This window comes from Physeter macrocephalus, chromosome 20 (assembly GCF_002837175.3).
Source record: "Physeter macrocephalus isolate SW-GA chromosome 20, ASM283717v5, whole genome shotgun sequence".
In the NCBI taxonomy this organism is placed as follows: Eukaryota; Metazoa; Chordata; class Mammalia; order Artiodactyla; family Physeteridae; genus Physeter; species Physeter macrocephalus.
Genome location: NC_041233.1, coordinates 108,151,819 through 108,176,447, shown reverse-complemented (window position 1 = coordinate 108,176,447; position 24,629 = coordinate 108,151,819). Strand labels below are relative to the sequence as shown.

Below are 24,629 nucleotides of genomic sequence, written 5' to 3'. Positions count from 1 at the left end.
GAATTGCAGCTAACAGCATAAGGATAAGCATGACCTAAACTCGTTAATTTTGCTAAGAGTCTTTCCTTTTTTACAGAATGCTCAAGTTCCCCATAACCTATACAAAATTAGAAAATAGACCTGCATTAGTTTTAAAAATCCTATGTAGTATTTTTGTCTCGTTAGTCTTCTGAGAAGTCCATAAGTATGATAGGCAAATTCTAGAAGGTGTTACCCTCCCAAATGATGCACAGGTCCAAAGGTACTGGAACGTGCTTTGATCTCCACCCACCCCCCCACCCCGCCCTTGTTAGCTGACCCCATTGTCCTTTTCATCTGACTTATGAAATTATTCCAGGGACTTCCCTGGAGGTCCAGTGGTTAAGATGCCGTGCTTCCCAGCCGCATAGCACAGGGAGATCAGCTCGGTGCTTTGTGACCACCTAGAGGGATGGGATAGGGAGGGTGGGAGGGAGACGCAAGAGGGAAGAGATATGGGGATATGTGTATATGTATAGCTGATTCATTTTGTTATACAGCAGAAACTAACACACCATTGTAAAGCAATTATACTGCAATAAAGATGTTTAAAAAAAAAAAAAAGATGCCATGCTTCCACTGCAGGAGACATGGGTTCCATCCCTGGTCGGGGAACTAAGGTCCCACATGCCGCGTGGCATGGCCAAAAAAAAAATTCCCGTGTGACTTTGAAGTCCACGTAACCAACCTAGCAACTCTTAAGAAACCTGCCTCACTGCAGCTCACCCTGTCCTGTAGAAGGTGGAGGGACAGAGAAGGATCCACAGGAGGGATCTTTAGAGTGGCTATGGCTGAGCTACGCGGCCACCATGGGGAGGGGAGATTTGAACATGAGTAGCTCCAAACACAACCCTCTACTGCATCTCACCACCACCATTAGTTCATCCTTTACACAGAAGCCTTTAGAATACGGTTGTGTTTGAATGAAGGGCACAACAGGTTTTCAAAGATTTAAATACACTCTTCTGGCCAGTAGCAAGCTTGCCTGCTGAGATGGTCACAGTCCACGTAATTCTGTCTTTTTTTTTTTTTTTTTTTGGTACGCAGGCCTCTCACCGTTGTGGCCTCTCCCGTTGCGGAGCACAGGCTCCGGACGCGCAGGCTCAGCGGCCGTGGCTCACGGGCCCAGCCGCTCCGCGGCACGTGGGATCTTCCCGGACCGGGGCACGAACCCGCGTCCCCTGCATCGGCAGGCGGACTCTCAACCACTGCGCCACCAGGGAAGCCCCAGCCTCACAATTTTTATTACAATGATTATGAATATGTGTTAGTATCTAATAGGAAAAACTCCCTCTTTACTCTTCCTTTCTAGATTTTTATGGATTTTTAAATTCCTCGTTATACATTTCAGAGTAAATTTATCAAGGTCTTCAAAAAATCCAACTGGATTTTTGATTGAGGTGGTGTTGAATTTACAGTTTATTACAGGAGAAATAACATCTTTATAATGTTATTATGGTCCTTTCTAAAATAGAATGTCTCATTTATTCAAATTATCTTTCTATATAGCAGTCCTTCGAGTTTTGCTTAATACTTAGATACTTTTAATTTTTATTGCTATTATGAATGTTATCTTTTTAATTTTATTTTTAGGTGGTTATTACTGGTGTAGAAAATTGCTATTGATTTTCATAAATTAATCTTGCATCTGGCAACCTTACTGAACTCTCAGGTATATTGATTCTTTTCGTCACTGTAGAGACCATACCATCTATAAATAGTTTTCTCTTATACTTCCCAACTCTTAACACTGTTTGGGGTTTTTTTTTGTTGTTTTTTGGGTTTTGGGGTTTTTTTTGCCTTTTTCAAGATTTCCTTAGAGCATTGGCCAGACATCAATTAGTGGTGACTGTGGCCAACCTTGGCTTGTCCCCAATTTTAAAGAAAATGTGTCTGAGCCTTTACCGTTAAACCTAAGGGCACGACCCCGCGTCCCCCGCATCGGCAGGCGGACTCTCCACCACTGCGCCACCAGGGAAGCCCAGTTCTGTCATTTTTGAGTCACCAATATGAATTGAGTTTCACCGGCCTGTGAGTGAAACTGACAGCCTCAGCAGCAGCCCAAAATTCCGTGTTCCAGCTTCTTCCCTCTGCTACCCCAACAAATATTTGCAAGCATCTCTCAGAGGTCTGTCTCTTTATGAGACTTACATCCCATAGGCCCTGGCAGTCCGTGGGTTCTAAGTTAGGTCAGTTCCTGGTTTCTGCTGTTCTGGATTTGTGTATTTCCCCCCTGTCTCTGGCTGTTGAGGAGGTGGTCTCCCTCTTGTCATACCCATCTTACAGAGAATGGAGCCACAGCAGAGCTGATTGGGACGCAGGAAAGAGGGGAGCATCGGGCTGAGCTGGGCTCGGGGATGACACAGGTCGGCTTCAACCTTTGACACTGGGGTCCTGCTGCTTCATCTGGTGCACCTGTTAGACTTACCCCCTCACCTGTTGGTTTTCATGCCCAGGTGCTGTTGCCTGGTTTTATCCATCAAACCATTTCCCATCCAGTCCGTCAAAGCAGGGTTCACGTTCTTTCCCCAAGGGCCTCAGGATTCCCCCATCAAACTAGGAGCTGTGGCTGGATGCAGCAGGCTGGTCCACCCCAGAGCACCCAGACACCTTCCTGGAGGGTGCTGCTTAATGCCACAGGTTGGCCCAAGTCCAGTTCTGGTTAGTCATGGTGATTTGTAACAAGAGTGAAATCATACTTGGAAACAAGAGGAGAGATTATGTAAATCCATGTGGGAAAGAAGCTTAGAAGCTCACAGATTTTCTACTCTGCTGATGGTTTCACCCCCTTTCTGAATGGCCTTTCTCAAGTGAAACCTTACAGAACCCCAAGGAGGAAACAGGTGGCACCCAGATGTCAGGAGCAGACTTCCCTGCCCTCCCACCCCTCCCTCTGCGGGGGGCACCCCTCCCTGCCCCCAGAAGCCTCTCCGGGGAATGCTAGGGATCCTTCCTTGAAACGTGACTTGAAAATCACCACACTGTGACGCCAAGATTGCAGGAAGGAAGGCAGTTATGTGCGTTGAATGTTGCCGGCTCCCCAAGGGCCATGTCTGCTGCCCCTGGCTTCTGGGTCTGCAGCCTCCCCCCACCTGCATTGGCTCTTTCAGATGCAAACGTGTGCAGGATGCCAGGGCCCCTCCTGGGTGGTAAGATCGTCCTCCACGTGGCCACTGGAGTCCTCTTCTTGAAATTCATACCTGACATTGTCATTCCTTAAACTCCTTCTCTGGTGCACCGTCCTTCATAGAATGAAGGCCTTGGGCACTCGGCTCTTTGCTGATAATAGTCCCTATATACCTGTCCCCCTTCTCTGCTGCTCTCTACGCCCCACAGCCACCCGGCACCCTCCCACTTCAGCACCGGATTCAGGCTGCACGACCCTGGTAAAACCTCCTCTCGCTTCCTGGTTCTAAGCTCCATCCTCCCCTCCAGGCGGCGTACATCACCCTACCTGCTCTGCCCCAGTTTATTTTTCAGCCTTCTCTGGCGCACGATGAACGTTGGTCTGTCTCCTCCGCTTAAATGGAAACTCCTTGAGGGCAGAGATGTTGGTGGGAGGGGGCTTATTCACTTTCCCAAGTGACTCCCAAGCCCCCGGCAGAAGCCTGGGGCAAGGGGCACCCAGCGTTTGAATGAATGAATCCTCAAGTTCCCACAAGTGCCTTTGTCGAGATGTGAATGACAGTTATTAAATAAGTCAGCTCCGAGTTAATAAAAGCAGAGGTCATTTGAAGAGGCTCCGTTGTTGCAAGCCTTTCAGTAGCAAGTCTATTTAAACGAGATCTCAGGTTTTAAACGCAAGTCTTCTTTGTGGAAGCAATCGAAGCTTCCGCCGTTCTGTGCACGTCTTTCCACCTGAGTGGACGTGGCTGTAACGCCCCTCAGTGTTGAGGGTTGATTGTATTCATTGCACAAGGAACAGGTGAGAGTCACGGGAGGGGCGCGTGGGTGTGGAGCTGTGTGTGTGACAAGTGGCTGGGTCTGGATGAACCACTTACTTGAAAATTGTCTTTCTACAGGTGATGTGTCACCAATCAGTATGTCTCCCATCAGTCAATCTCAGTTTATCCCACTCGGGGAAATCCTTTGCTTGGCCATCTCCGCAATGAACTCGGCAAGAAAACCTGTCACCCAAGAAGCACTGATGGAGCACCTGACCACCTGTTTCCCAGGTAACAAGAAAAGAATGAGGCACTTCCCAAATGGATGTGTGCTCTGGCTGCCCTGGGACTTCCTATGGACAGTTCATCCCATGTTTAAGTCCAGTAGGAAAAGAAAAATCTTTGACAAAACTGACCAGTAACTTTTCTTAGTTCTGTAATTAAAAACCAAGGCACTAGTAGTGTCACTTCAAAAATAATTTGCCTTCTTCAGCTGTAATCGTTTTTAATTGGCACTGAGGGAAAGAAATTAAATCAGAATCCTTGAAGAATTCTGTGAAAAACGACCACAATTCCATTTAACCTTGACAATACAACCTTCTTAAAGTACGTGAATGTCTTCATTCATGGGACCGGGTCAGAAACAACTGAAAATTTGAGTCCTAAGGGACTCAGCTACAAAGAGAGTGATGTCAAAAATAAACATTAGGGCTTCCCTGGTGGCGCAGTGGTTGCGTGTCCGCCTGCCGATGCAGGGGACACCGGTTCGTGCCCCGGTCCGGGAGGATCCCGCGTGCCGCGGAGCGGCTGGGCCCGTGAGCCGTGGCCGCTGGGCCTGCGCGTCCGGAGCCTGTGCTCCGCAACGGGAGAGGCCACAACACAGGGAGGCCCGCATACCAAATAAATAAATAAATAAATAAATAAATAAATAAATAAATAAACATTATCGTGCATGTTCATGTCACGGCCTGATGAGTTTTAAGAGTACGCTATTTGATAAATTAAACTGACCTTATTTTAAAAGAAAAAAATTAAATAAAATGGTTCTTTTTCCTTTTAAAATATTTTTAATTTTTCAATTTTTTTATTGGAGTATAGTTAACTTACAATGTTGTGTTAGTTTCAACTGTACAGCAAAGTGATTTTATATATATATATATATATATTCTTTTTCAGATTATTTTCCGTTATAGGTTATTATCCTATATTGAGTGTAGCTCCCTGTGCTATACAGCAGGTCGCTGTTGTTTACCTATTTTGTATATTGTAGTGTGTACATGTTAAACCCAAACTCATAATTTATCTCTGCCACCACCCCCCCACCACTGCTATCCCCTTTAGTAACCATAAGTTTGTTTTCTGTCTTTGAGTCTGTTTCTGTTTTGTAAATAAGTTCATTTGTATCCTTTTTTTCGATTCCACATATAAGTAATATTGGTATACATATATCTGTCTTTCTCTGTCTGACTTATTTCAGTTAGTATGATAATCTCTAGGTCCATCCATGTTGCTGCAAATGGCATTATTTTATTCTTTTTAACAGCTGAGTAATATAACAGCTGAGTAATATTCTATTGGGGGGAGAAAATACACACACACACACACACCCCCCACATATTATGTATCCATTCATCTGTTGATGGACACTTAGGTTGTTTTCACATCTTGGCTGTTGTAAATAGTGCTGCTGTGGCCATTGGGGTGCATGTATCTTTTCAAGTTAGAATTTTCTCCAGATATATGCCCAGGAGTGGGATTGCAGGATCGTCTTTTTCTCTTAAGTATTATAAAAAGAAGATAATAGCCCAGCCACTGTATGAATAGTATCTGATGCCTCCAGTGCTAGAAGATGTTAGGTGTGGTGATAAGCTGAGGAATTCTCATGTCCTGTCTCAAGAGAAGCAGCCCACTACTCAGCTCCAGTGTATTGTATCCGCCCCGCCAAAAAATATAGAACCCTGCCAGAGTTGCCAAATCTTCTAATTTTTTAAGACAATCTGGAAATACAGTTTTATGTGAAATCTATAAATTTCCTTAAATAATGGCAACTTGCATGTGTGTGTGTGTATTTTAACGTGTGTATGCTGACGACATACGAGTCGAATAAAACACATTATTGGGCCCCCAGTTTGCCAACTTGGCCTGATCTCAACCCATACCTAGCTTGAAACAGAGCTTACGTTGAAAATGAGCGACAAACACTTGACATATTTTTCATTCGACCTAGAAGAGACCTTAAACCTCAGTAAAATGAGCTGTTGGCTGCATTTGTTAGCTTTTGCTACACAAATGCTGGGTAACAGTTACAGAACATCCGTGACGTATGACAACGAACATTTATTTAGCTCGTGGGTCTGTGGGTTCTCCACGAGTCAGCTGGTCCAGGCTGGAACTTGCCAGGTGACTGTTCCACCTGTACTCTGTCCTCTTTGGAGAAGGGGACCTATTCTGCTCGTTGGGGTGGCAGAGGTCCAAGAGAGCAAGTCCGGGAGCTCTGGGGCTCTTCAGACCTCTGGTCATGCCACGCCCACTAACATTTCATTGACCAAAGCACACCTGGCCAAACTCAAAGTTAACGTGTAGGGAAATGCAGCCCACCCGTGGGGACATGGTAGAGGGACTGCTTTTAAACAGTCACCCACCGTATTCAGTCTCCCCACTTTTCCTGTTGCCCCAAAGGGACTTTCTGTTTCTCTCCCAGTGATTTCTTTTTCCTCCTTTTGGGGTTTTCTCATTATCACCTTTGAACAACACGGGTTAGAACTGTGCAAGTCCATTTATCCATGAATTTTTTTCAATAAATCTAGTATCTGTATTTTCCTTTCATAGATCTTTAAATTAACTAAGGGTAAGGGAATGTTTGTGTTCAATTAGAGATCACAATATGTGGAATCAAAACCAGACTCTCTCAGCTTCCTGCCCTTGGGTGAGTCTTTTATCAATTCCTCTGTTTTTGAGGCAGACATAGCAGTACCCGGATTTTTGACCACGAGGGGGGTCGGTGCCCCTAACCCCTGCATTGTTCAAGTGTCAACTGTAATATGTTTTGAAATTACATGTACTCTTTAAAAGCTCTGACATGCGCCCACCCCTTCAACCTATTGATTATCTTAAATTTTCTAACATTTTATTATCTCTGAATATTCTTCACTGTCTGTCTGTCTTTCTCTGTTAACTTCCAGGCAACTCCTTTTCCGTTCAATACTAAGATAAGAGAATCCCAGGTGAGATCACTTAAGGGGACAGATGTGTTCATGAACTAATGCTCTTGTGAAGGAAGGCTATTCTTTTTGGCCTTTTACCTGGGTAGCCTCCTCTGACATCAAACATCCCAGCCGCTTTTAAAATCCCTCTGTTTTTATGTAGGTTCATGAGAGATCCCATAGCTTTTCCAAACTTGGTTACATATCTCCCATTACAGGGCCATAAAATAGAGAACAGAGGGTTTCCCTGGTGGTGCAGTGGTTAAGAATCCACTTGCCAATGCAGGGGACACGGGTTCGAGCCCTGGTCTGCGAAGATCCCACATGCCGTGGAGCAACTAAGCCCGTGCGCCACAACTACTGAGCCTGCGCTCTAGAGCCCACGAGCCGCAACTACTGAAGCCCGCAAGCCACAACTACTGAAGCCCGCGCGCCTAGAGTCTGTGCTCCGCAACAAGAGAAGGCACCACAATAAGAAGCCCACGCACCACGATGAAGAATAGCCCCCGCTCACCGCAACTAGAGAAAGCCTGCGCACAGCAACGAAGACCCAACGCAGCCAAAAATAAATAAAATTTTAAAAACTAATTAAAAAAAAAATAGGGAACAGAAAGAACACAGAGCCAGTATGTAATAGGTAATTGTGGGTCACTGCCAGACAGCTGCTAACAGTATCACTAAGTTGGAATACTTTGTAGAGAAATCCATAGAACAGCTCTTTGCTAGTTTTTATGGTAAGTGACCCTAAATCCCAAGGCCTTGCATTCAGATGGACCAAGAGGAGCTAACCTAACCTTTTTCATATGATAATTTATTAGTCAACCCTAGAAGTTAGCAAGGACACCATACAAACCTGAGTCTAGGGCAGGGCTTGGCAGACTATGGCCTGCAGGCTGTGTGTGTCCCTCCACTTGTTTTTGTAAATAAAGTTTTATTGGAACACAGCCACACCTGTTCGTTTATATATTGTTTTCGGCTCCTTAGGCTACAGTTACAGAGTTGAATAGTGGCAACTGGCAGATCATATGGCTCATCAAGCCTGAAATAGTTATTACTATCTGGCTCTTTACAGAAAAACTTTGCCAACCACTGGTTTAGGGCAAGGTGGTAATTATTTAAAACTTTGTTCAGCAGTAGCTCTGTATTTTAAACTAGTATTTCCCGAAATGAAGTTTTGTTTCCTGCCTGCCTTCCTTCTTTTCTTCTTTTCTTATCTCTCTTCCTCCTTTTTTCTTTTTTTCCTTTCATTTTTCTTTTGCTATCATTTAAGTTACTTCAGAACAGAACAATTTAGAAAACTTAATACTGTTCAAATTCTGTTTGAAAAATGTATTTCAGTGCAATTCTAAAACTTTGGAGGGGTTCAAATATCATTTTTTTTTGTTTTTTTAAAGGTAACACTATTTACTTTTTATTATTTTACTACTTGAAAATAAAGTTTTGAAGTCTAACCGAATATTATTAAAACATTCAAACTCTTATTTTTAATGCATATGTTAGAAATAGAAAGAATAGTCTAGATTTTGGCCTCTTCCTGTTTTGGACATCCATATTCTAAAGAAAGTTTTTATTAAAAAGACTTCTAGTAAAAATGTCTGATATGCCGATACTTAAACCTTTTTATCATCTTTCTATATTGGTTAAATTTTTGAAAACAACTTTTATACACCAGTTCACATTATAGACATAAGAATATTTTTTAAAGGTTTGAAAAGAATAATTACTGCTTCTCAGCTTTCTAAATAGGTCCTCATACTATTATATATGGAATGGATAAACAACGAGGTTCTACTATATGGCACAAGGAACTGTATTCAATATCCTGTGATAAACCATAATGGAAAAGAATATAAAAAAGAATGTATATATGTATAACCGAATCACTTTGCTGTACAGCAGAAATCAGCACAGCATTGTAAATCAACTATACTTCAATTAAAAATAAATAAATTTTAAAAATAAACAAATAGGTCCTCATCCATCCAGAGTGATCATTTAAGTTGGACTACTATTTGTTAAGTTATTGCACCTGGATCTTCCCGGGAGGAAAGTTGACCCTCAGGGGAATAGAATTAGATCTATAAGTCTGCTTATGGGCTTGAAGTCGACTTTCGAGTTTGCTGGAGACTAACATTATCTATACTGTGTTCTGTCTCCAGTTCATCCGCTTACATCGCTTCTTACTGAATTCCCCCTCAGCCAATGTCCTTCACAAACACGAAGAAATCATCCGAAGAAACCCATTAAGTTTTCAGTCTAAAATGCTTACCATACAGAACATGTACATATGTGCTCTGTTCCAACGATTGTCAGATTTGCAAGATTAAAGTGGTATATAAGTCTAAATAACCTCCCATTGGCATGCAGTATATTGAAATATCTATTTTTGCTTTGAGAGATGTAAAGGTGTAGGAAAGGAGAGAGGTCAGACTCCAGCCATATTTGAGTGTAAAGCTTACCTTTGCTCTTTACGCTATCAAAATCCAAACTCACGGTGAACTTTGGGACTAGAATATGGAAGTGATGGAATATGCAAACCTTGACAATCTCTGTCACAGCCATCCCTTTTTCAGGTGAGCCCTACAGATTTCTAGTGGAATCCTGGGTTTCATAGACAATTGAAGATACCAGTCATTATACTGGGGCTTAATAATAAAATGATAATCATAAATATCAGTGACTTTCAGGTAAAGCTTTGAAAACTCACAGGTAGAGGTATGGAAAATGGATTGGACAGGGAATGTTTCTAGTTTGTTTTTTCAAATTAAACATTATTTGATTGATACACTTGAAAATCCAAGACATCAAAACTTTAAATGTAAATTCTCTCTGGAAACTCTTTCTTATTCCTTCATTTGGGAACACTCAGAGAGCTTATTCTTACTGGTAAATAAACATGATTGCATTGTACTCATGATTCCAGTATAGTTTTGTGAGTTTTCTAAGATCAGCACTTGGTTGGCCTCCAATCAGCAAATTCTATAAATCAGTGAAATTTTTGTTTTATAGTAATAGCTATTTTTATGAATAACTCTTCAGCTTTCCTTTTTTATAGCAGCGTAGTAAACCAGTCAATCATGAATTCTTCTAAATGAGCCTTCCCATTTTTTGAAAAATTTCTGTGTGACTAGTGCCCCCTGAGGTTGTGCAGCAGAAGCAGAACATTAGTAGGGTTACTACCAAGGGCGTAGAAGCTTCTTTTAAGTTGCTCCTCTTAGGTGCACGCATTTTCTGTATTATGTTGGCTCTCACGAATTGCAAATATATAGCCTGGGTTGTATCACTAATTCAATTGGCACTCATTTTTGTTTTGTACGGAAACTACCTTAAATTTTTTTTAAAAATCTGTTATTTTACCAGCCTTAAAAACCAACATACATTTGCATAAAAACCAACATACATTGCTCAAGAGTAGAACCTTAGACAAAAAGGAAACCATGCAGCTCAAAAATTAAATAATTATATTAAACAATACATCATTCAGAAGCAGTGTTATCTTTTCTGCCTTGATCACAATGGGTGCCCTCCAAAGAGGGTAACAAAAATGGGTATGTAACTTACTCATACATGGACTCTCTCCCCTTGAGAAGTGCAGGCCATTTCTAGTGTTTTTGTATTTCACTTGCATAGTTTTGGAACGATTGGGGGAGCCTAAACTTCTCAGCCTACCCAGCTGTTCTAGGCTGTTACACAATGTTCTTTGAAGGTAATGGGGGTTTCCATGGATCCTGACCCGAAGTTGAGACTACTGATAGCTAACATTTATGAGCGCTCACTGTGTCAGGCACTGTTCTTCATACACTAAACTCATTTAAACTCACAACAACCCTCTGAAGGTAGGTACTATTATTGTCCACATTTTGATGACAGACAGTAGAGGCTCAGAGAGGTTAAGCAAGTTGCCTAAGGTGATACCAGATGTAGTAGTTCTCTAAAACAGTCATAACAAAGTACAGGTGGCTTGTCTTACAGTTCTGGATGCTACAAGTCCCAAATCAAAGTATCAGCAGAGTTGGTTGGTTTCTTCTGAGGGCTGTGAGGGGAGAATCTGTCCCAGCCTCTCCCCTTGGCTAGTAATTAGCTACCTTCTACCAGGGTCTCTTCACATCGTCTCTTCTCTGTGATGTCTCTATGTCCAAATTTCCCCTTGTCATAATGGCTTAGGGCTCACTCTAATGACCTCATTTTAACTTGATTATCTCTATAAAGACCACATGTCTAAATAAGGTCACATTCTGGGGTACTGGGGTTTAGGACTTAAAACATATGAATGGGGGGTGGCACGCTTTCAGTCTCCACTGAAATTGCCATTTTTGTGGGTCAGACGCGGTTGAATATTGCCAGGATGATTCAACCGGACCTATTTCCAAATGACATCATTCAGGTCAGTCTTAGAAATACTGTCACCCTTGATTTGCCTGGCACTGAGGAAGGGAGAATACTAAAGAAATAAAGTAAATGCGCTACAGCCTAGAGAATGTATACTCTCTTAAGAATGTATGTTCTTAATTATCTCAAAGTAGACAATGCTTAAACGTGCACACAAAACCCTTTGAAAAAACTATCAGTCCCTGTACAAAGGAATATCTGTGATTTTTTTCTGGAATTTCTATTCTAGCAAAGATAGCAGTTTGGGACTCAGTGACCAGATAGATGTAGAGCCTCTAAGCTTTCACTGGTGTATTTATTAGAGCTCTCTGGTTATGAATTTGAGAAACCACCTTCTTCCTGCTGGCTTATGCCAGCAAGGATGAAGTTCTCACCTGAATTTCACCAACCACTTTCAAATTTGAAAGTGATGATTTCAAAATTGGAGAGTACATCCTAAACAATGGTCAAGTCTAGTTGCCCTTTGATATAATTTATAAAATTAAGTTTATTAAGTAAACTTAATCTTAAAATGAGTGTACGGAGTAACTCCAGGTGTACGTGCTGCCTCTACGTAGTTTAGATTTGCTTTTCAATACCAAGATGGCTCTTTCAACCCTGTTTCCCTAGTTGCTTTTATTGAAAAAGTCTTTTTTGTAAATTTTTATCATACCGAAAACGTCTTTTCTTCATTTAAAAATATTCTGGGGCTTCCCTGGTGGCGCAGTGGTTGAGAGTCCGCCTGCCGATGCAGGGGAAGCGGGTTCGTGCCCCGGTCCGGGAAGATCCCACGTGCCGCGGAGCGGCTGGGCCCGTGAGCCATGGCCGCTGGGCCTGCGTGTCCGGAGCCTGTGCTCCGCAACGGGAGAGGCCACAGCAGTGAGAGGCCCGCGTACCGCAAAAAAAAAGAAAAAAAAAAAAAAAAATTCTGTCTTTGGGAATTCCCTGGCAGTCCAGTGGTTAGGACTCAGTGCTTCCACTGCAGGGGCCACGGGTTCGATCTCTGGTTGGGGAACTAAGATCCCACATGCCGGGAGGCCAAAAAAAAAAATTCTGTCTTTAACGATTCAGTTCAGTAAAGGTTTCTAACAACAGTAGCCACCTAACCCCATCTATCATCCATGTCTCTCTTCCCAGCCTTTATATTTTCCTGTTCTGTTGGTACTAATATTCCCTAAGAGTTATCAGAGAAGACTAGGATTCACACTGAACTCAGTGAACACCTGTGAATCCTGCTTAGTTTCTGTATGATACTACTTAGAGGCTTGCAAAATTTGTTAGATTCTGTTTTAGTCCGTTCGGGCTACTGTAACAAAATACCATGGACTGGGTTGCTGAAACAACAGACATTTATTTCTCACAATTCTGGGGGCGGGGAAGTCCAAGATCAAGGCACCTGCAGCTTTGGTGTCCGGTGAGAGCCGTCTTCCTGTTTTGCAGACAGCCATACCCTCAGGTCACACAGAGAGACAGAGAGAGAGGGCTGAGTCTCTTCCTCTTCTCATAACGCCACATCACAGAGGCTGCACGCGCCTGACCTCATCTAGACCTCATCACCTCCCAAACACCCCGCGTCCTATTACTGTCACATTGGGGTTCGGGGCTGCAGGGGGACCATTCAGTCCAGAGCATACTTGGAAAACTCCGGAATCAACAACACGTCCCCTCTTCATTCTCACGAGCGTGTCCTTTGGGTTTCAGGTGTTCCCACCCCGAGCCAAGAAATTCTCCGGCATACGCTGAACACGCTGGTCCGGGAGCGGAAGATCTACCCGACTCCAGATGGCTACTTCATCGTCACCCCACAGACTTATTTCATAACTCCTTCCCTCATAAGAACTAACAGTAAATGGTACCATTTGGACGAGAGGATACCTGACAGGTCTCAGTGTACCTCTCCCCAGCCCGGGACCATCACGCCCTCTGCCTCAGGCTGCGTCAGGGAAAGAACGTTGCCCAGGAACCACTGCGACTCTTGCCACTGCTGCAGGGAAGACATGCACGGCGTGCACGCGGCCACCCTGCAGAGGAAGCCCGCCAAGGACTGCAAAGACCTGTACTGCCCTCCTTCCCTCTGCCAGGCGCCACCCACTGAAAAGAGCAAAAGCACTGTCAACTTTTCGTATAAGACGGAAACTCTCTCCAAACCTAAAGATGGTGAAAAGCAGTCCAAAAAATTCGGGCTCAAGTTATTCCGGCTCAGTTTTAAAAAAGACAAGACCAAACAGCTAGCCAATTTTTCCGCCCAGTTTCCTCCCGAAGAGTGGCCCCTGCGAGATGAGGACACGCCGACTACTATCCCTCGGGAGGTGGAAATGGAGATCATTCGGCGGATTAACCCGGACTTGACCGTGGAAAATGTCATGAGGCACACCGCACTAATGAAGAAACTTGAAGAAGAGAAAGCGCATAGGAGCAAAGCCGGGTCCTCCGCGCATCACAGCGGAAGAAGTAAAAAGAGTCGGACTCATCGCAAGTCCCACGGAAAGTCTCGGTCGCACAGCAAGACACGAGCGTCCAAAGGAGACCCGTCAGATGGTTCCCATCTGGACCTCCCGGGTGAAAGGGCGTATGACTTTTGCGATCCTCTCACCAGGGCTCCCCGGGAAGGCTGCTTCATCATCGAGCACAAAGGTGATAACTTCGTCATGCACAGCAATGCGAACGTGATCGAGTCTCATTTCCCCATGACTCCAGAGTGGGACGTGTCCGGGGAACTGGCCAAGAGGAGAACTGAGATGCCTTTTCCTGAGCCTTCCCGGGGAAGCTCCCACTCAAAAGTGCACCGAAGCCACAGCCATACCCAGGACCGAAGGTCCAGGAATGAGAGATCCAACAAGGCCAAGGAGAGGTCCAGATCCATGGATAACTCCAAAGGTCCTCTGGGTGCCTCTTCTCTGGGCATGCCTGAAGACCTGGCTGAAGGCTGTAGCCAAGACGACCAGACCCCCAGCCAATCCTACATTGACGACAGTACTTTGAGGCCTGCGCAGACTGTCAGTCATCAGAGGGCTCACATTTCGTCCACAAGCTACAAAGAGGTGTGTATTCCAGAAATAGTCAGTGGCAGCAAGGAACCTCCCAGTCCCTGCAGCCTCTTGGAGCCAGGCAAACCGCCTGAGAGTTTGCCATCCTTTGGTGAACTCAACTCTTGTCCAACAAAAACAGCTGCAGATGACTATTTCCAGTGTAACACCTCCAGCGAGACGGTGCTCACGGCGCCGTCACCTCTGGGAAAGAACAAAGAGGACCTTGACACTCTGACCCCGGCGGAAGGGGTGAAAAAGCTGCCTCTGTCGGACAGGCAGGCCCCACATCCCTCCAGGGAGCCTGTAGGACACAAGGAGGAGTCGCCAAAGGGGCCGGGCGGGGGCCCAGGGGCTTCGGGCACTGTGGCCGAAGGGGTTGCCAATGGACGCCTCATCCAGCACCACAGTGCCGAGCCCAGCAGCCTGGACAAGAGGAAAGAGATATTCAGCAAAGACACACTGTTCAAACCTCTTCACAGCACCTTGTCCGTAAACAGCTATCACAAATCAAGCCTGTCCGTCCTCAAATCTCACCAGAAGACACCCGCGGACACACTGCCAGGCCGATGTGAGAAACTGGAGCCGTCCCTAGGGACCTCGGCTGCACAAGCCATGCCAGCTTCCCAGCGTCAGCAGGAGTCAGTGGGGAACCAGGAGGCCTCTTTTGACTATTACAACGTCTCTGATGATGATGAGTCTGAGGAAGGGGCAAACAAGAACACAGAGGAGGAGAAAAACAGAGACGATGTGGGCACCATGCAGTGGCTCCTGGAAAGGGAGAAAGAAAGAGACTTGCAGAGGAAATTTGAGAAGAACCTCACCCTCCTTGCCCCAAAGGAAACCGACAGCAGCAGCAACCAGAGGGCCACCCATTCAGCGCGTCTGGACAGCATGGACAGCAGCAGTATCACGGTGGACAGTGGATTCAACTCCCCACGGTAGGAAGAGGCATCTCTCTGCACACACATACACCTACCGGGGCCTGGGGCTTTATAAAATAACTCGGAAGGTTTCTGATTTCACAGTCTCAGTTCTGTGAATGAGGGTTAAGAGTTGTGTGAGTTGTATTGTTAACAGCCTGTTTCTGACTTCTTTTTCAGGAATTGAAACAAATGTTTCTGCAGCTGTAGAGATCACCAATCTGGACTGGTGGGTTGGCTCCTTCCCATCCAATCTAAGACCAACATTTCCCAGTATTTTTCCTTCGATGTTTATATTGCCACCATGCTGATAAAGGAAGGGTTTTTTAAAGGTCCTTCAAAAATAGTAACTTTTTGAGTAGAATGAGTAGTCAGTGTGGAGGTGGGAGGTAGGGGTTGGGAATAACTTGATTGACTCAAGGATGGGGAGTCCTTCTAATGAGAATATAATAGCCAATTTCAAAACCTTTCCCGTGGATCTAGAGGCTTGTTACTATTTTAATCCCGACTTTTTATGCCGCCCTCACCCCTTGCTCTCATACACCTTCCTCTCACCGCTCAAAAGTCTGCAGACACATGGAACCTATTCCTGTTACATAAAGATTAGGGGCCTGTGCTCCATTAGTTCAGAGCATGTGCCAGCACTTTTCTTTCTCCTCCTGCAGAACTAACACCATTTAGGCATGCTGATCGTGGTGCCTTCTTTTCAGTAGGTGCTGGTAATTCAGCAGAGGTTGACAGCTAAGAGTGTGCAGTGCCCGATGGCCACGTCCAACGCAGTGAAGTGGTTCAGGGATTTCGAAAACAAAAGGGAGTCTATGCAACTTTCCTTTTTTCTCCTTAATTCTTCCTTCTCTTCCAAGAGCAACTTGGGACCTGATTCTGCTTCTAAATTCTACTCCAGATTGGTGACTCTGAGATGCAGAAATAACATTGAGGGATTGACATCTCCCATTAGTTGTGATTCCCAACTTTTTACAATATTTATTATTTTAACAAGTCCGAGATAAGATTATGTAGTTCATATATTTATTTTAATTATTAAGAATTAAAATTAGTTATGTTGTAATCATTTCACTCTATCTGTGGATAATTTGGGGACAGAGCATCCCAAAATCAGAATTGGGAATCGTTATTCTGTTTGTCCCTTATTAGGCCTTTGTTATTTCTTAAAGGGCTAGTTCTTTTTATTATTATTATTAATATATATTTTTTTTATTGTCGTGTAACCTTCTTTTCCAAGTTAACACATGTGTGGAAGTCTAATGTCTAAACAAACCACAGAGATGGCACTCTGGTTAAAGTGGAGACCAGGAGCCCCAGATCTCCTCTGCCCAACCCTCAAGGACCCTAAGAGACTTCAGGGGGCCATGGCACTCAGTCTGAAAACTACTGGCCTATTAAGTGACTTTTCTAAGACGTAATTTTTGCTAAATATTTTTAAATCCCAAATCGAATCTTAACCAATTATTTTATATATTCTTTTCTCTCTACTTCCCTCTTCTACTCTTGTTTTTCCTCTCGATTTCCTAGTGGGGATACCAGATAAGCATAATTGAAAGTCTGCTATTGATGGTAGAAGTTCAGTACCATCGCTTATGGAAGGTGTGGGTCATTTGCCTGGACGTTATGCTCTACTGTTTCTTATTATATAGCCTCTCCCTGCCTGATGCTTCTCCACACCAGTTTCCAGCAATTCATTTGGCCCTCTTGGCCCCTGGACCTCCACGGAGGGAAAACCGCAATACTCCAGAGATAGCTGCTAAGGAGACCTTGAGAGTAGTTTAGTGGGTTCTAACTCAAAACCTTACCACTGCATAATATTGAAAGTTTTTTGTTTGGGAACAGGTAAAAAGAAATGTTCATGTAATCGTTGAACCAATCTCTCCACAGAATATATTTTATTATCTCTAAATTTGGAGTACAGAATATGGAATTTATGAATGGGATTATTTCTTGAACTAAGCTTATTTGCATTGTTTTAATAATGTACTCAAAGTCAAATGCGTTGTCCTGGTAGAAGAAAAAGGTCTTCCTAAGAAGACAATCTTCACCCAGGAGCTACGTATCTGCCCACTGTTATTAGGTGGAATTCTCTCTACAGAAAAAGGTTGATCACCCGTAAATTTCATGCAGTTAGAGAATCTACAGAACAGTTCCTAATTTTACCCCTTTCGTAATTAATATCCTTTGGTTAGAAGCTGGGTGACAAACTTATTTTCTATATCTATTTTTAAACTACTTTAAAATTTTATTTTATCTTATTTGAAGTATCTCCCTATACTTCAAAAAATTCACTAATTTACCTTTCTGATGTATGAAGATGGTCTGCGAAGGAGAATATTTGAGTTACAGGGAGTTTTATTCTCCAGCGTGAGGAGTATTTTAGCCACATAGCATTATCACGCTGACACCTCTCCACCACTGCAAGATACAGGAATCTTAAGTGGGCCGTTTATTCAGATTTTTCAGTAAATAATTGACAGAGCAACTAAGATCTAACCTCCTCCCCGCTGCCAAAAAAAAAGAAAAATCAAAATCAAAAAAGATGATCTTCATACTCTCCGTCTTCAGTGTTGGCTCAGAGAACATGTTCAGCCACATTTGCAAAATTCTTCAGTCCCTCTTGTTAAGAACCAAAGGGCACTGAGAGAAGGAAACAAGGCAGAAACTTAAACTATGCCGGGAGAGCTATATTGCAAATGAAAAACCCTGACATGCAAAGCCTGCTATTCCAAATCTGAGGCCACAGACCGGTTGATCAACACAGTATGAAAACCAGAGGGATTCAGGCTGCCAGGGATGTGTCCGCACAGTGTGTACTGTGTGTACTGCATAGTGTACTGTGCCGCCCAAGTGCGGGTCCAAGGGCAGCGTGTGCAGGAAGAGGAGCAGCAGGGCCTCTTGCTTCCGTTTTTCTGCCTATAAATTCCTGAGATGTTATTTTTAATGTTGTACTCCATTAGTTCTCTTTAAAAAAGTAAGAAATTTTAAGTTTGAGGTCTGTTGTCACTGCTGACCTTCCATCTCCGTGAACTGTTTCACCATCATATCCACAGCCTTCCATGTGGCTGTCACACGTTGTACTCAGTGTCACAGCAATAATGAGATATATCCTTTGGAAACACTGGAACGCTGTGTGTATTTATCACTATTAATGTGTTGGCCGTGGTCAAGGGCGGTCTGAGTACAGATAGCTCCTACCTTAGACCATCTGTTGCGATGGTGTGTGCTGATGGTGCCTGGCATACAGTAGGGTCTTGAAAAATTAAACTCCCGCCTCAAAAGCTGGCTTAAAAGTGGATCCCTGAGACCTCAAAATGCATTTTCCCATAGAAAAAAACGGCATTAGTAGTGGATAGATTCCCAAGCCTGCCCACAGTGGCTACTTAATTCATCGGATGCCAGATGTGCAACAGAAATAGCTTATGTTTCTCTAGCTTTTTGGTGTGCGGATTCTTCATTATTGCTTATTTCTTCTTCTGAGTCACTCGGTGAGTAGGTATGACACGTAACTCGCCCTATTTTAAAGGTGAGGGAGTCAAATGCCATAAAAAGTTATTGTTGTGATTAAGAATGAAACTGAAGGAACGTGCCGTGACCTCTTTGAGGTTCTACATGTTTGTTGCCCTTCTTCCTTCCTCCACCTGACCCTCGGTTGTAGTCCTGGAAAACCTCTGATGAGTTTTCTTAGAGGAGGTGTAAAGCAGGTAAGTAGGTAAGTCTAGCGCTTTCCATTGCTTTGGCGATGATGTTTTGGAGTATTCTTTAGGCATGGCCAGATTTACGATAAGCCTCATGAGAGACCTTATCTTACTTCTGTGAATGTATTAACCTTCCAGAGGTGCCCTCTGCAGTCAGGCAGGGTCCAGCTGTCTTGTTGGTAACCAGTGAACAAAATTCCTTTTAAACTATTAACTCTTGGGTTTTTGATGAGAAGCAGACTTAAGGCCACAAGGGGGTTAGGATGAAATAACCTGTCAGGAATGGCTGCCAAGGTATAATGTTCAGACAAAATGGCTACCAGTTTAGGATGGGAATGAAAGTGAGCTGGTGAGGATGCCACTACGTAGTTTGGCCTTAAATCAGTGATGCGGACCAACAGGTAGACTATTTTACGCATCTTGAATCTATCCAGTAGAGTGGATGTTTTGAGCATCATTATGGTTTCTTCCACCTCTTTGCAAGCTGATGTTCCTTACTACCATTTTGAGGACCTTGAACATGAAACCCATTCAGTTCTGACCACTCAGGCCAAGTAATCTTATTTCTGCTATTGCCCTACCCATTGGACATGTTAAATGTTATAAACCTCTTGGAACAATAAAATAGCTTCAAGTATTTCTAAATTAGAAAAACTAAAAGAGAAATCGAAATACCAAAGCCTTTAAATCACCTCTGTTCTATAAGAACCCTTTAAAAAATAAAATATTTCTACCAAATCAATGTAAACAGGGAAAATCTAAGATTCCTTATCTGAAAATAGAATGTATTTTTTACTATAACGTTATATGTTTGAAACAGAGGTATGAAGTGTTTAAAAAGAATTTTATTCCCATCAGTGTGGCATACTGGCTAGTGGCCTGCTTGAAGTTCACCGCCAAAGTCAAAACTCTGCTAATCAAGAGTGGAAACAAAATCATCCGGGTAAAATTACGGAGTTTATTCAGGAGCAGTTCTATCAATGAGTTTCAAGCCTGAAATGAAATCATTACCTGTGTATATTTATGAAGACTATTCTTTTTTAAAAACGAACGCGATAGCCATCTGTCACATCAAATCTTGAAGGTGTTTCCTTGAGTGTGAAAGGCAAGGGAAGACATTTATTTAGCTGTATGAAAACCCTTTATTCAGTATGCTGCCGATTATAACATGTCTTGTGAAAGCTGCCGAAGTCCAAGTTGGAGGAGCATATGTGAATAATCAGTATGCGATGGTATATACATGACATGATGAACCGGCAGAGGAAATCCATTAACTGCATCATTTGCTCTTCCTCTAGGGCTCAATATATGATTATTTATGTTCCAAACCAAACCAAACCAAACAAAACCTTTTTACTCTTTTAGCACTCGGGAGAGCCTGGCTTCCAACACATCAAGCATTGTTGAAAGTAGCCGTCGTCAGAACCCTACCTGGAGCCCGGCCCACGGTGGAGCCGGCCCGGCCTTCAATTTCCGAGCAAGTACGGACAGCCCCACAAACGAAGCTGAGAAATTACAGAAACCTTCCAGCTGCTTGCAAGCTTCTGTTACTAGTGTGTGACATTCTGCCTCAGATCTCCTGTCTCATTCGATACAGCCAAGTTTACGACACTGGGACTGATGTTTACATCTTTGGAAAGACAAGCATCTCAACGGCAGTTTTTGTGTTGACTTAAACTGTGCTGCTAAGTAGGCTAGGGCAAAAAACAACAACAACAAAATCTTTATTTCAGAGTATTGCTTTTCACATTTATGGCTCTGTAGCAACAAGAATAGCAGTAGAGGTGATATGTATACTTTTGCTTCACTAATTGTAACTGAGCACACATAGGAAAGTCTAGACACTGTCCGTGTAATATGCATTTTCGCTGTCATGCAGTTGCCAAGTCCATTCTAAAATGCCACAGATGCGCGTTGCTCCCAGTCTGTGACCAAACGGTGCCACAGAACTGATCCTTGACACTTCCCAAAACGAAAAACAAAACACAAAAAAACTAAGCCTCCACAAAATGTCAGATGCAAGGGTCTACCTTGAGGGAAATCGATGCCAAACTGACTAAAAGGGACCCCAGCCCTTTGTGTGTGAATCGTTTAGGCCCCAGTCATTTTGCACTGTGAGTTTTCGTGACAGGACTTTGCAGGAGCCCATGGAAGTGTGTCAGAAGGGGTCGTGATCCAAATACTGGGAGTGTTTGTTTGCAGGATTCTGTTTTTAAGTGTCACGGATGCTTGTCTGATTTTTTTTTTAACCTTCCATAATCACAAACAGGAATGTAGGCCTTTGAATCTGAAGTGGACAAAGGAAGGGTCTCCCAGCCTGGCTGGGGTACAACACGAAGTGATCGGAGAGGTGATGGGGACTTGTAAAGGTGTTCACCAGATACTGAAGGAAGATCATTTCCTCCTTGTGATACTTAACGGTGATGCTATCTTACTATAATAGATACGATAATTTGTTTAAAATCAAAATGTTCTTTGTGATACAAATGAAGACTACGGCCTGGGGACGTTATTCTTTCTAATGGAAGGACATAAATCTATTTTATGTAGTTTTAAATAGAATGCCTAAATTAGGCTGTGGGAGATAATTTTTAGTGGTTATAGGAAAGAGCAAATTTAGGGGGAGTTGAACTTCAGGCCTTTTATTCCTGGGAAGATATCTATAGAGAAAACTTTAAAATACTTTTTGATTAGAAATATACATGTGCCCATGTAATTAACAACAGAATGTGATCATTCTGCAAGTGTGGTGTAATCCTAACTTGTACGCCCCTAAAATTTATTAGAAGAACAATTATGCATACATGAACTATGCCAGAGTAATGTTTACAGATACTGCGTAACCAATTTCAGGAGGCATTTTTAGGTAGATGTATAGTTTTTGGCCCAACTTATTTCAGAATGGTTTGTTAACATTTTGCTTTGGTTTACAATACGTCATGGTGAATACGAAGAAGGTTCTCGGCAGCAAAGGGGTTCCAAATAATCAAGATTCAGCCTTCTAAGAAGGAGGCACCTCAAAGTTCCCGTGTCTTCTTTTATGAGAACCATGGACGAAATCTATAGATAATGGAAAATTATTCACAAAAGGGTTACATGTGACACAAGTAAATGGCCTGACAAAAAGTTTTATTTAGTTAAGTGGCGTGTGATGTTTGGAGCCATATACCGTAAAATATATATCCAGATATTTTCACCTCAGATTTCAGGAATTGGCATAGAATCTGCGAAACACTTCTGCTTCGGTATTAGGTTGAATCACTAGCCATCTGTTTAAAGAGTGGAGTCGTATACACAGTGGAACTGTTTCTTGAAACATCTGGATCCTTCCTCATGCTTTTTCAGATATCTGGAAGTTGCACTGGGTCAAACCGGACTCATCAAGTTCAGCATAGATTCCTTTTTTTGTGCTTATAGTGAAACGTGAGCACGTTTCTTGGCAAACTCCCACACCTTTAAGATGCTTCAGTCAATTGGCTTTCAGTCTCATGCCTTATTTCCTCCAAGGCATGCCTTGGTTGCTCAGAAATACACTCTTCTCTCACTGCTTAACTTTGTCTGGGAGGAATGATAACATATCAAATAGACTATATACTGAGGCTGTTTCCTTGGGGAGTTGTAAGCCACACAATTACTAAATTCTTCTAAATTCTTTTTTTCCCCCCAAACCCTGCCCTCCAGCGTCTGTCATACTATCAGTTCATAAATAATAGAACCATTGAAACAATACATCAGCCTCTAGTTGATCCTCCTAAAGTAGCCATTATAATAATCAAATACTGTGTGAACAGGAAAGGAAAGCATTACCTTTAAGAGAAGCTTTAAAATATGAATTTATCAATATTTCACAAGAAATAGGTTTACAGAAGACATTGGAATAAAATGTGTACCACTCTTTGCCTGATGCTATGAGGTACATGATTAAAAAAACAACAAAAAAAAACTCCCTTAGACCAGCAGCCATTAGCATAGAAATGACGGACTTCAAAGAGGATATGATGTGAGCAGACGTTCCATGTAGAAATATGCCCGTCTGAATCGAATCGGGATTCTCGAACGGGGGAGAAGTGGTGGCAGGAAGTACATTACAAATATGACCCTAGATGGTCTGCAGTGATGTTCTCAGTGACCCACTCCAAGCTTTGCCAGCATCCTTTTCCTCCAGGAAACGATAGCTTTGTGGCCCATGGCTGCTTATCTAGACTTCACTTAGAGTTTATCAACTGAAAGGTTTACAAAACTGAATCTGGTTGAATCTCTGTGTAGTGTTCAACTTTAAAGGGTCAACCCATCTGTCGGCATTTTGCACACGTATGTATTATTATGATACAGCATATTACTTTATGGTAATTTTTATTTTTACATATAACTACCTCCATAAATGTGATGAAGCGGCAGCAGTGCGTTCAAGTGTATTGTTCGGAAAAGCAAAGTTGAAAACTTTCTTAACCATTAGGCCATGGCGTTCTGTGTGTGTGTCAGCGACTGCCTATGTGGACTTGTGACTGTTTCATTGCCATGGTCTTTCTCTGACGGCATTATTTCACTCTCAGCTGTAAACCTGTCTCTCTTCTTCCCCACAAAAGCACACTTGAATTTGTTATGAATGAAAAGGAAGTTTCAATTTCTTGTCTCCCCTGCCCCGGCTCCTGCCCCCAGCCCCGGACCTCATTCCTGCTACGAGTTCTCTCCGGCGAAGAGCCAATTGATAAACATAATTTAGCAAGCTGTTTACGCCTATAAAATCTGATTTGAATTCTAGGTTTTCGGTCACAAGACACACCAGAAATTTGGACTGCCAACTTTGAAGCACTTTGGGCCTCTCTGCCTTCACTACTTGCATGCTACCATATTGAGCTCAGACTTCATTTGAATTAAAAGAGCTGTGCTTTGTATCCACAACTTCTGTTCCATAACTCGTATTTCATTTTATATATTTTGCACATCTCAGGGGACCTTCATAAGCATATGAAAAGGGGGGAAGGGGCTTCCCTGGTGGCGCAGTGGTTGAGAGTCCGCCTGCCGATGCAGGGGACGCGGGTTCGTGCCCCGGCCCGGGAAGATCCCACATGCCGCGGAGCGGCTGGGCCCGTGAGCCGTGGCCGCTGAGCCTGCGCGTCCGGAGCCTGTGCTCCGCAACGGGAGAGGCCACAGCGGTGAGAGGCCCGCGTACCGCAAAAAAACGCGGCGAAAAAAAAAAAAAAAAAAAAAAGTAACAAATGGCCACTTCTCCAGTGTTGTGAAGTTCAAGTTCAGGAAGCATCCATTGAAAGTTAATCTGGAGTCACAACAATCTGAACACCAGCTGTTCCCCAGTCTCCCTTTTTCATAACCCAACCAGCATTTCTAAAATATAAATTTAAATTATATTGCAGTCACCATGGGGAGAAAAAAAATACTTGTCCAGCGGTAACGAAAGCATTGTTTGTTTTTTAGGTTGGCACAGCTTTGTAAAATTCTACCCAGGATAAACCACTTATCACCACCAAGTGTACTTGAAAAT

At 43.2% G+C, this 24,629-nt stretch overlaps 1 protein-coding gene across 6 annotated transcripts in view; it reads left to right on the top strand.

Moving 5' to 3' along the window:
• Positions 1-24,309, top strand: part of STOX2 (storkhead box 2) — a 113,657-nt gene extending 89,348 nt beyond the window's left edge. For all 6 annotated transcript variants that reach the window (XM_028481405.2, XM_024117360.3, XM_055081149.1 and 3 more), the window contains 3 exons: positions 4,041-4,193; positions 13,175-15,440; positions 20,492-24,309. In XM_028481405.2, coding sequence (XP_028337206.1) covers positions 4,041-4,193; positions 13,175-15,440; positions 20,492-20,687 — 2,615 coding nt within the window. In that variant the 3' untranslated portion in view covers positions 20,688-24,309. The remainder of the gene's footprint in view (positions 1-4,040; positions 4,194-13,174; positions 15,441-20,491) is intronic.
• Positions 24,310-24,629: the final 320 nt, after the last annotated feature.